General features: G+C 35.4%; 1 protein-coding gene across 5 annotated transcripts in view; it reads right to left on the bottom strand.

Moving 5' to 3' along the window:
• LOC127943201 (epidermal growth factor receptor substrate 15-like 1) overlaps positions 1-13,424 on the bottom strand; it is a 35,446-nt gene that overhangs the window by 3,643 nt on the left and 18,379 nt on the right. Inside the window, exons 18-28 of one of the 5 annotated variants that reach the window (XM_052539435.1) lie at positions 11,131-11,292; positions 10,849-11,046; positions 10,502-10,666; positions 9,493-9,598; positions 9,214-9,264; positions 8,599-8,735; positions 8,455-8,515; positions 6,807-6,889; positions 5,891-5,981; positions 3,067-3,272; positions 52-68 (exon numbers count right to left, since the gene is read on the bottom strand). In XM_052539435.1, coding sequence (XP_052395395.1) covers positions 52-68; positions 3,067-3,272; positions 5,891-5,981; positions 6,807-6,889; positions 8,455-8,515; positions 8,599-8,735; positions 9,214-9,264; positions 9,493-9,598; positions 10,502-10,666; positions 10,849-11,046; positions 11,131-11,292 — 1,277 coding nt within the window. Of the gene's footprint in view, positions 1-51; positions 69-3,066; positions 3,273-5,890; positions 5,982-6,806; positions 6,890-8,454; positions 8,516-8,598; positions 8,736-9,213; positions 9,265-9,492; positions 9,599-10,501; positions 10,667-10,848; positions 11,047-11,130; positions 11,293-13,424 lie in introns of those variants that run through there. The other 4 variants (XM_052539434.1, XM_052539433.1, XM_052539437.1 and 1 more) reach the window with 4 other exon arrangements.

Here is a 13,424-nt window from a genome sequence, read left to right on the forward strand (position 1 = left end):
ATTTGTGATTGCAAAACGGCAAAATTCGCATCATTTTCAGACAGATCTTACCTTAATTCGGTCAGTTCCTGCAAGAGAGGAATGGATTACAAAAAAAAAAAACACAAAAGAGATTTACACCAAACTAACACACAACCATCCACCAAACGCACACACACAAATGCTGATTGAACACCAACAGACCACTACCACTGATGACTCATGATGGACCTTTTTAATTGGTCGTTAATAGCGAATGATGTCATGGACAGGAAAATGAACATGCATTGATCTCATGCAGCAAGATAATGACAGAAGGAAAAGGCATTACAAAGCTTTTTCAATTGAGAGCTTCAAATTGTTTACAGAGATACATATGCGTAATTTATGCGACATAACATGCACACTTACTTGACTATAGGTGAATGAGAGCATTGCTAAACCACCCTGAAGGACGGAAAAACTGAATTTTAACTTTTTTTGGTAATGCCATGCATCAACTACAGCTACAACTTAATTATAATTTGTTAAAAATGAACAATTTAATACAAAAATAAGTTTAAAAATTAAATTAAAATAAAAATGATTAATAATTCAGTCTCATTCGAATGAGTCTGTTAAAATGGCTACATTTTTTTAATCGCCATTTTCTTGGTAGTAATCCAATTTTTAACAAAAATATAAACAATTTAATACAAGGTTATAATCCCATAGGCATTTCGTAAACATACATGTTTTTATTGTAAATGATGCAGAAAGTTTTTTGTTACGTAACAAATCAGAGATGGTTTAGCAAGTCTATTGCACCCAAGTCATGCACAGCGCTACTAAGGACAGGAGGCAGGGCAGATGAAGATGACGCTACATCAAACATTGTGGCTCTAGGATCAAGCGAATTTGCTGTATGGCGCACACAGTGATCCCATGCGGAGGAAAACAACAGCCTGAGAGCTGAGTAGTGATACTGACACTTCCCATGTCAAACGATCGCCCTTTATTAAATTTGAAACGGGACATAGCGGTCATTTTTCTGAAAACTTTGACTTCAATATCCTCCTTTAGTAAACAGGTTTACTAAATCTTCTATGTGATTTCAAACACGAGGATAAAGGTTTAAGTGAGCTGAAAATACATCGGTTGAGATAAGATCAAGATGACGATTATACTTGTTCCACTAACTTGTGGAAGTGTGACCACACGGCAGATGTGTCAATACAATCTTCCTACACTTCTTGAAATATGACCTGATGGCTGATAAGGAAACGGTGAGAACCAAAGCTAGTTTTTAGAAACAAAAATACATTACAAGGATGAGAAGTTTGATGAAAGAAAGAAAAAAAAGAGAGAAAGAAAGAAAGAAAGAGAGAGAGAAAGAAAGAAAGCTAACAAAAGCACTTTCACGATAGTAACATTAATTTACACTGGGTAACTCTATACCACACTGACAATTTGTTTGAGTGAACGAATGTTTGGGACGTTTACAAAACAAAAGTTTATTTTGGTTGCCAATCAGATGATGCAGCAGGATTATGTTTAAGTGAACTAATTTTCGAGAAGCAAAAAAATTGCAATTTCTGTTAGGAAACAATCAATCCAACGTTTCGGACAATGAGGCTAAAATATTGACAATAGACACATTGGTGAAACGATAAACAGTGACGTTTTGTTCAAATGAACAAACTATCGACATTTTTATTATATTACAAACACTGATGTTTTTTTTTTAAACCAAAAAGTTTAAGAGAAATTACATTTCTCTTTTAGGAAATGATCAGAAGGTCCAACTTTGTGGACTATGAGGCGAAAATACTGACGATGGATAAAGTGCTTAAAAAAATACGGAGTTTAAATAAACTAGCTAGATTTGAGACAAAATTACTGATATTACAAACTTTGATTATACTACAAACACTGATATTTAAGCAAAACAATTGTTCCAAGAAAATGTGTTTCTCTTAGGAGCCAATCAGATGGCTCATTTTGCAGACAAAAAAGGGAAAATACTAACATCAGACACATCCATAACACTAACACTGACATTTTGTTTAAGCTAACAAACTTTCGTGTTAAAATTATTCCTCTTCACATGTGAATTAGAAGGTTCACACTTGTCTATATAGGGAAAATACTAACATCGGAAAAAAAGATTCTATCTACGTTTTGTTTGAGCGAACACATTTTTGTGATTATTTTAGGAGCCAATTAGAAGGTCCACTTCGCAGACGATTAAGCGAAAATACTGACATTACACAAACATTTTAGTATAACCACTGACATTTTACGAAAACAAACTTATGTGTTGCGAGAAACTTGCATCTGTATTAGATAAAAAACTAAATACTGACATTGTGCACATAGTAACGATAAGCACTGATTTTTTTTGTATGTCACTTAAAATTTACAGGTTAATAGAAAAATAACATCATATACAAGTTGCTATATGATTTTTAACCTCGTTTTGCATAGGTTTTTGCGAACATTTACCACCAAACTAAAATTAGCGTAAACTATACACTAACTCTTGATTTGAAGTACATTCAAACAAGACCTAACTTTGCTTCTGAATGAAAATTGCAGCCTGAACAGAGTTCCTTTGAAGAACAAGATACATTTGCATAAAAGCTTACAAAAAAGTCACAGAAGAACAGCGAGAAGCCACATTAGCTTAGCCGAGAGCACTTGGTATCACCAAGTGTGACTGCTCCTCTTCCCACAAGCCCATGCAAACGCTGAGCAAAACGACAGATGACATCATAGCCATGTGCACCACAAACAACTGTATTCGAGTCACTGAAAGAGATCGAGATGATGTCTGGCTGCTAGATTAGGGCTAATTATCCAGAATTTTGTGCGTTGGTGAGTTAATCACAGATAGATGGACTGCAGACATGAAGGAAACTAAATGAGTAGCTGGCACAAGGCGACAGACTGAGCAAAACAGAAGCCAATGGTGCGGTCTGCTCTAGAAAACCTCACTGATAATATCACTATGTAGCAGTTTTTTTCTGTTGTTGGTTGGTTTTGTTTCGATTTAGGAAAGAATCAAGTGGACCGGACAAGAGAAGAGTATCACTAAGCTCAACTTACAGAGCTGAAGTCTGCAAAACCCAATGAAGAGTCTTTAGAGGCTTTACTTGAGGCAGATGGAGCAAATGGGTCTTTGCCACTAAACGGATCTCCCACCCCCTTTTTACTCTGAAACGGATCAGCAGGGTCGGCACTGAAGGGCTGGAAAGGATCACTTGTCTTGGCCGAATCGGCAGATCCGGGCACGTTTACTGGAGTGCTTTTACCTGTTGAAAATAGCAGTTTTCATTTTGAATGTCCAAGTCAACCGTGGCATTTCATTTTCATCAAGCTAAATGAAAATGAATTGGTCCTGTATAACTTTATAATAAGCATCTCACAAATTCCAATTGCTTTATTTACTAAGCAATAATAGAAGACATACAGCGGTATCTCATTAAAAAAACTGTTTATGGCAGTTGAACCTACAACCATTTGTTTACCAACCCAGATCTGTAACCACTACACCACAACACCTCCACCCATTTGATAAAAGCAAGAGAAAACCAGTGTTTAAGCAACATGTAATGTATAATGTGTGATGATTTTAAGACATTTAAAAAAACATCATTAATATTATAATAATTAACATATATAACATTATTGTTCTAAAAGAACTTAATACTTATTAATCAGTAAAGACAATTTAGCAGTAAAGACATTTATAATGTTATTAAACTTTTCGATTCAGTTCTTTTAAACTCTGTATTCAAAGAATCCTGAAAAAAATATATCACAGTTCACACTAAAATATTTTCAAAAAATTATTGAACAGCAAATCAGCATATTAGAATCATTTCTGAAAGATCATGTGACACTGAAAAATGGAGTAATGACTGCTGAAAATGCATCACAGGAATAAATAAACGTATTCAAATAATAGAGAGCTATTTAAAATTGTAATAAAATGTCATAATATTCTTTTTTTTACTTAAAATAAAGTAGCCTTGGTGAATATAAGATACTTCTACAACATAAAAAAAACTCTTACTGACCCATAAACTTTGGAACAGTAATGTAATTATTTGTCAAATTAACACATTTTTGTAATAATATTAAATACTAATCAAACACTTGTCATTTCACATATCCTTCCGAAGCTCAACCAAAAAACCCACAGTGGTTCAAGCGTGTATGATGCGGTAACTCGGCTTCAATTCAAAACAACGCTGAACTTTCTGTCTCTTTGTACACATCCAATAAGAGTTATTGTTTTACAGGAAAGCAGAATCCTTGAACAAGCAATTGGCTTAATATAGAAATTTGCCCTAGAAAAAAAAAGTGAAGCAATCACAAACCAGCGAGGACCTACGGAATTAAAAATGCTTACGCACAATTTTTGTATTTTTTTGCCAAGACTGGCATTCACTTACTCGTGAGAACTTTAACTGGTTGCTGGTTCCTCTAAAGGTGTTAACCGCATGTTCAATAGGGCTGTTATTTATACCAGACCAGCAATCAGTTTCTTTCTGTCAGTAAACGGAATACTAAACCACAAAAAAAAAAAAAAGACTCCACCCTGCTGAGGGAAAGAGGTCAAAAAAAAGCCATGCTCTTTAATAATACACTGCCTTAACAAAAATGAATGAATTGTAAATTTAAAAAAAAAATATATATATATATATATATTTTAGTTTGGGTTTTAAAATGGTTTTGTCTTTCCAGACAAAACATATACATTAATTAGCAAAATACTGCATATTTTTAATGTTACTTGTACATTTTATGTAATCTGTTAACTTACTATTGTCATTGTGCACATAACTGCTAAAAAGTTTTTTACATTATGTTGGATACACACAGTTTAACTCCACTTACAATGTACAAAATGTGATTTTTAAAGGAGAACAAGGGTAAAACGTGAAATACGGTAAAAAATTGTGGCAGCAAGGCCACACTACCCACTAAAGTGTGTAAACACACACCAACACACACACAGGAAGTGGGGAGGGGTGTGTAGATCATCGCACGATGCTGGCAGTGCAGGCTAACCACAGATCATCGAAGCATGTTAACTATACCACTCTGAGTGCACCGAACAAACCTGCTTCTCTAACCTGCGAACCAAATTTTTAACTTTGGTTACACCAGGAAAGCACTCCCTTGTTTTCTAGGTTGAAAAATATTTAAATGTTGCTGAAAAAAAAAAAACTGAAAAAAAAAAGAGTGAGTTGCACAGATTCGCCTTTCCTCCAACTGCCGACTGGAGGGAGGAAACAGCGCAGGTTTCGTTTTCTCCATGTAACAAATTTATCTTCCATTCAGGTTTTTTTCGTGCACCATTTTGGAATTGGATAGAGATAGGACTCAGCCACTGTGCATTAATAAACTAAAAGAAAAAAAATGAAAAGCTTAAGCAAACATATCAAGGTTGTACCTCAGTTTCCTGTTGACAACTGATGAAGTCTTAGATATCATGGACAGTAAAAAATTGAGTTTACTTGAGCTTCTTAAGAGCTTAATAAAAGACTTCTACAACATGAACGTGTGAGCTGTGGTCATCAGCTTTTTGTTCAAAGCTGTTTTGTTCTCACTGCTTACAAACAACTAGTTGAAAGAGATGTAGTGATGCTACACTTTGAATATTTTTGTCTTCTTCAATGTGAGTGCCAGAAGCGTAGCGAAGGATCCACCCAAACAACATTCTCTAGGTCTTTCATGTTGGCTATTTAGATTGCTTGTTTTGTCTACATTTTGTTTACTGCGCCAATTAGCTGTGTATTTGTAGTAATCGTTTAATTTGACATACTAGCTTAAAAACCTTATATGGTTGTACATGAATATAAACTTTTAGAAAAGGGTCCATGTTTGTTTTGGGCCTTGAACTGTAAGGATTAATGCTTACCGCTAGGTGGTTTGGGTCGCGGTGGTATGCTTTTCTTGGGTGGGAGAGCTGGCATGTCTTGTTTTCGGCTGAAGGGGTCGTCTACAAAGTCCTATATTACATCGCAGTGGAAAGGAGAAGCGATGGGCTATTATCAGATACATAATGGTGCAAACCGCGCAAATTATGAGTGGGACATCAATCATAACCACATCTAAAAAATTTAATGTTGCAAAAGTGTGAGAAAGTAAAGTTCCACTATCAGGGCTCAACGCTAAGGATTTTTGCCTGCTACAGTATTGTCTCCTCTTTGCATTCATCTTCAGCATTGCTTGCCTCTGTTAATGGCCATTTAAAAACTAAATATAATAATAACAACATAATATTGAAAAATTATTGTGATTCAGTTTGTGTGCAACCACGGAACAGAGATCATCTGAAATAAAGCAAAAAATGCCCAGTCGATCGGTGCATCTTTACTCTACTGTATAAATCAAATATAGATAAATCATTGTTAAAACTACAAAGTTACTCACCGAGATGGGTAATTTGACATATTTTTGTACATATAGACATATATATATATATATCCGTTCTAGTAAAAGAAAGACACGGAAAGAAGCTGAACTCGGGGCTCTGGTGGAGGTGTCTGTGCGCGCGTTGTATATACAGGACAGAGCACGGGAGTACTGAATGGAGTTTCGCGCCTTGCTGGAATGCTTTTTTGCTTAATTTGTTTAATTAATAAGGCTTAAAAACCGATGCAAATGATCAACTTTTTGTGACGACGATGAAGTTGCCTGATCGGGCAAGTGACAAATCCGTCAACTATCCCGAGCGTATTTCATGCTGGCCCCGGACCATCAGGCAGTCCTTATTGTCGAGCCCTGACTTTTCTTAAGATGCAAATGTAAAATGTAAAAAAAGTGTTTATTACCTTTGACATTTGGCTGAAGTCTGCAAATCCGCTGTTGCTGCCGAATGAACTGCTTCCAAAAGGGTCCAAAGTACCAAAGAAATCTGGAATTGGCAGAGAAAAACAATGAGGCAATAGTATAACAAGTCAAGAAAGTGGAAAAACCTGGCCAAAAACCGATTTTGCAAGACGTTTTTATTTAACTCAACAACACAAGCCATCAAAATAACCACACTTTTATTGAAAATAACAAAACTGGACAGAAAATATATTAATATTAAATATCAATATCAATTATTTTTATTCAGTTCTATGCAAAAGAATCAGAATACACGTAGTAGTGACTACGGCAAATTAGCTTCACTCCCGTAGTAGACCGTTACAATGTACATGTCACGAAGTAGCACTTAAATTCGTGCATGTGTAATCGTACTTTCTTTGCCGTTGCCGCTCCATCAGCTGTTGTTACTTTAATCAGTCCCTAATAATATTTGATGATACTTGAACACAATAGTACATTAAATAAAAAATACTTGTATTTTATTTAGCAATTTAAAATTGCATAAAGAACAAGGGTCACAGAAATTTTTATTCAATCAGTTTTACTGACTTATTTTTGGTTTTAATACAAAAATTTAAAAAAATAAATACTTTTTTTTTAATACCAATACATTTTATTTGTTCAGTATAACTGAAAATAAGCTACCAAAAAAAAAAAACTGGCAAAAATACAAGAAAATGTTTCTTTCACCATAATGTTAAATGAAAATAAGTAAATAAATAAATATTTAATTTAAAATAATATTATGGTGAAGGGTTGGAAAATTACTTATATGACTGCTTTTACGGACTTATTTTTAATTTTACTAAATATAATAATAATTAATTACCTTTAAATAAATTAGTGATTTTTTTCTATTTAAAATAATATTATGGTCAATGATCACTGAAGTACTTATCTGACCACTTTTAATAAGAGCATTCAATTTATTTTATTGTCACTCAAATATATACTTTATTGGCCTTAATTACAATAGTAATAGGATCAAACAAAAATGCACACTGAAGCCATCAAAAAGGAATATTCATTTTCCATTTCAAAAAGTCAAAAACAAAAATGTAAAGCATTTTTACAGTTTGCTTTGTTGTCTTTGTGTTTCTGTTTTGCCTTCAACCCACAGGTTTGAAAAAAAAATGTGTTGAGCATTTCCTGGCATCACCTCAGTGTTCCACAATGCTGCAACAAAACGCTGCATTAACTGTTCACTGAAACAGCAGAAGAATATAACGTGGGTGCCAAAGAGGCCTGCGAGAGGACGCAGTGCATGGGAACTCTTTTGACAGCTTCTTTACACGTGTTCTCTCAAACTGCTCTCTGAGTGGCCTTTGGAAAAAAAAAATGACAAAAGTGTCGCCACTGGGCATGGGGTGTGAATGTATCATATTGCTTGTGTTGTGTAATGCACCCCAAGCATGTCCCTCAAGGCGTTTGTGAGGAAACAAGGTATTTTCAGCTTCAGAGTTTTTTTGTTTTTTACAGTTTCAGAGGTTTAAGTTCTGCTGCATGCAAAGATGAAGAGGCCAATCTTTGCACGGCATCTTCAAAGGAAGGGAGTGGCAGAGATGTTATGATTCAGCAAAATAAGTGAGAGACACATGCAGACTGTACCTTGGCCCTTTGGTTTGGGGCTGGTGGAGCTGAAGGGGTCATTACTCGAGAAATTATGACTCTATAAGACAGAAGGGAAGAAGGAGTTGAGAAAGAAGTAAGAGAAGAAGGGGAATAATGTGATGTTGTTGGTTTTCTGGGTACCTTTGAGGGAAGTGTGGCACTTTTGCTAAAAGGATCAGCATTGCTGAAGGGGTCTGGCTTCGAGGGTTTCTTGAAGAAATCTTCAGAAGAGTTCCTAAATGGGTCGGCCTCTTTGAAAGGGTCTACACCGAAAGGATCTAAACGATTTTACAAATGAACGTGACTGTCATGGAAAAGCCTTGCATTTGAATAACAGCATTTACAGCATATCACTTCATCATGTATACTCAGCCCAATTTGATGAGAGTTGGGGAACTGAAAGCCTTATTTATTACCAAGGGGAACTGTGCCAAGATACGTGAACAAAAAGTGTAATACCATGAAGCTTTGGGCAAGTTTTATGAAAAACTGAACTGAAATGTGGCCAATTGTGTGTGTATATATATATATGTCTAATTATATACTTTATATTTAACTTAATCATTTTCGGACTTGGCTGAACAGTATGCATACTAATAACAAATATTTTTAGAATGGATTTAGCATGGATATTACACTGATGCAGTATGCATCTAAATATACATTTAGTTAGTCACAGATATATTTCTTTGATATCTTCTAAGTTCAAAGTTCAACACTGGAGCGGCACTTCATGTATTTCGATGGACTGGATACCTGCAACTGTGGAGGCCTGCTTTGAGAATGGGTCATTCTGGAATGGATCGCCTACAACAAACAAAGAGAAAGCAGGAGATGCGTTTAGTAGCTACTACAAAGGCTTCAAAAGCTTGGCTCCAGAATGTGCCACACAAGCACCAGTAAACAGGAATCTGAGTTTACTGTTTACTGTTCGTACAGCATCCAAACCCATCTCTATGGAAGGGAGGTATTTGATTTGAGCAGAACAAAAGGGAATAATAAAAATATATATATATTTATAAATACATGACTTACTTTTGAATGGGTCTGTTTTAAATGGGTCTTCAGACTGGAAGGGGTCCATGTGCATCTCCTGCGGGGCGCTGTTGAACACAGTGGTTTTCACCTTGAAAGGGTCTTCCTGTAATGGGTTTAAACATACAAGACTGTAGATGTCTGCTTTCACAAGAAAGCACTATCCATTCAGAAAAGAAAAAACAAACACTTGAAATGAAAACCCTGAAGTATACATTTCAGTCATTTTGGGCCTACAATTTGCAGTTTAAGCCAGCACCTCAGCTGTTCCAAATAACATAAGAAGCTCGCTTAATAGTGCTGGGTTTCCAAATTGTACCTTTGCATGCAAGGCACAATTCAGAAAGAAAAGCAAGCAAGGTTCTCAACAGGAGTTCAATCGCAATCACACAAGGAGTGAGCTTCATCATTCTTTAGAAATACTCTGGGTTTTCAAATTAAATAAATAAAAAAATACAATAAGTGACAAATAACTATGCAATTATGAAACGTATTATAATCATAAAGAAATGTATGCAGTCAGGCCTGTTTCAATTTAAAATAAACGTGTATATGTGACTGTGTATGTGTATGTATGTGTGTGTGTGTGTGAAATAAATAAAAAAGTACATTTATTTATTTTATTTTATTTTTAAATGCTTAACTGCTTATAGTATTATTTCTATATATTTTTATATAAATATTTATTAAATAACAATAATAACAAAAACAATTACATAACATATAAAAGTGTGTTATTGTTTTCTTAAATAAAAAAGTTAAAAATGTATTAAAATATATGTTAATTACTATAAAAAAATAAAAAAATAAAAAAAATAAAAAGAAATCTATATATATATATATATATATATATATATATATATATATATATATATATATATATATATGAGTAGTACATTTATATTACATTTAGCAGATGCTTTTATTAAAAATATATGTGATTTCTTTTATTGCCATTCTAAGTACTAAATTTGGAGAGGAGCTTAAAATACAATGTAAAGTTTCTCACTATGGCTCCGAAACCGCCATTCTCCTTCTCTGGAAAGCCTTCGCTCATGTCGGCCAGGTTGGTCATGCTGCCGCCGTGGGTTCCGTTCAGGGTGCTGCTGTACTGCTCAATGCTCTTGCTGATCTCGTGTTGGCTGTCCTGGATCTGGGAGAGTTTACTCCGAGCCTGCAGCATACACCAGTTTGATCCATCACATACTGAAATGCTTAGCACATTTTCTTTGAATTATTAGAGTTGTAGAGCTGCCTAAAGAGTTGTAAGCAACCATACATGCATTTCAAATAAGGACATCGGTAGGTGTTCGTCGCCCCTAGTGGTTTGAATATAAAATGCTCTGAAGGCACAACCTGGTTGATCTCGTCCTGTGTGGCTCTGAGGGACTTTATGATGGTTTCGAGCTGAATCCTGCCAGCTTGTAGACTCTGCTCTAGCTGAGCTTCCTCCTGCTGCAGACGGTTCAGGTCAGACTTGGCCCGGCCCAGCTCTTCCTCTTGGCTCTGCAGGTCCGACTCCTGCGAGTGGATCTGGGACTGTAGGGATGAGATCTGAACAGAAAACGATTGGATGCGTTTAATGTTTACTGGCTGAGGCTCTTGTATTAATCTGGTCTTCTCAAGGTTTTCGCTCACCATTTGCGACTCTTCCTGGCACTTCTGCCGCACGTCATTAAGCATGTCTTCCAGCTTTGCCTTCTGCTGGTCCATTTCCTCCAGCCGGTCCTGAGCATCCTGCTTCTGTGCCTCAAGCTCCTGCAGGGTTGAGGTCTCTCGGTCCAGATCGTTCTGCATCTCCTGTCAATCAAACCGAATTCAGTTCATAATGAAGCCAACATACCTTCTAATGACAAGGTAAAAAAAAAAAAAAAAAAAAAAATTATATATATATATATATATATATATATATATATATATATATATATATATATATATATATATATATAATTATATTAACAATTAAGAATAAAATACTAAAAATAAAAATACTTATTAATAATAATTTAAATTTGTTAAAATGTATATATTTAACAGAATAAGTAAAATAATTGTACATTTATTATATAAATAACTCTTTAAATATATTTTAATTATATTTTATAATACAAATCATAATACAATTATTAGTTTTATTAAATGTATAATAATAAAATACATTTATGAATGCATTTACTTTTAAATATTAATAACACTAAGAATATATTGTATTTATAAAATACAATGTTATCTATATTAAAATGCTTCTAAATAAATGAATCATGCTTTAGATATATTTTTAATTCATAGATTTATCATAGAATATAACAAAATAACATACATTAAATATAGAGTTTTGCGACTGTAGTTAAGACACCCTATGACTCAACTGCCTGTAGATCCAGTAATCATTTTCTGTATGACTTATCAGTCTATCACATTGTTCTGAAGGAGTTTCGCATTCTTCTTCTTTATAGCGTTGCTCAAGTTTATTGAGGTTTGTGGGCATTTGTTTATGCGCAGCTCTCACGACAGCTTTGGTTTCAATCAGGATGATGTCTGGACTTTGACTGGACCCCCTTGACTCTGTTCTTTTCCCGCCGGTCTGTTGTAGATGTGCTGGTGTGCTTGGTTTCCACCAATCATGTGCATTAAGGCCAAGCATCTCCTTCTTGGGTTGTCTGCCATTTCTCTGAGCATTACACGGTCTGATCTTGGGGTGAATTTCCTGGGACATCTACTTCTGGGAGGATTGGTGTTGGTTTTTAAATAATCTTCCTCACTGTAGAATGATGGGCTTCAAATTGTTTGGAATTGGCCATCTTACACTTCTCAGATTGATGGCAGCAACAATTGCTTGATCATTGCTGATGTCTTTCCTCTTTGGCATTGTGTTAGCACACACAATGAAGGCTCAGACCAACAAACTGCCAAAACGCATGACTTATGGAGCTGCTCACACTTGCTGATGATCAGTTAATCAGTTAAATAATTCCTACGTTAACATTAAAGCGTTAGTTCATCCAAAAAGTATGTCATTAATAACTCACCCTCATGTCGTTCCAAACCCGTGAGACCTCCGTTTATCTTCGGAAAACAGTTTAAGATATTTTAGATTTAGTCCGAGAGCTCTCAGTCCTTCCATTGAAGCTGTGTGTACGGTATACTGTCCATGTCCAGAAAGGTAAGAAAAACATCATCGAAGTAGTCCATGTGACATCAGAGGGTCAGTTAGAATTTGTTAAAGCATCGAAAATACATTTTGGTCCAAAAATAGCAAAAACGACGACTTTAATTCAGCATTGTCTTCTCTTCCGTGTCTGTTGTGAGAGAGTTCAAAACAAAGCAGTTTGTCATATCCGGTTCGCGAACGAATCATTCGATATAACCGGATCTTCTTGAACCAGTTCACCAAATCGAACTGAATCGTTTTAAACGGTTCGCGTCTCCAATACGCAATAATCCACAAATGACTTAAGCTGTTCACTTTTTTAATGTGGCTGACACTAGCTCTGAGTTAAAACAAACCAATATCCCAGAGTAATTCATTTACTCAAACAGTACACTGACTGAACTGCTGAACACCGAGCCGAGCCAGATAACGAACAATAGACTGACTCGTTCACGAGTGAAGAACCGGTTGCATCGGTTTTCGGATCACCAGTAGTTCTTTTGAACAGTTAGATTCAATAGAATCAATAGATAGCACAGAATCAGTTCAGAATCAATCACCAAAAGAATCAGTTCAATTCAGACGCTCTGTGTGTCGGTCTGCTTCACGCTGAATCACACATGCGCAGTAAAATCAGCTCCTCGGTTCTCGAATCGGACGTCTGACAGAAACGGTTCTTGACTCGTGAACGAGTCAATGTTTTGTTTGTTATCTGGCTCGGCTCGGTGTTCATCTTCAGTTCTCTCTTCACAGCAGTTCAGTCAATGTACTGTTTGAGTAA

This window comes from Carassius gibelio, chromosome A22 (assembly GCF_023724105.1).
Source record: "Carassius gibelio isolate Cgi1373 ecotype wild population from Czech Republic chromosome A22, carGib1.2-hapl.c, whole genome shotgun sequence".
Lineage (NCBI taxonomy): Eukaryota > Metazoa > Chordata > Actinopteri > Cypriniformes > Cyprinidae > Carassius > Carassius gibelio.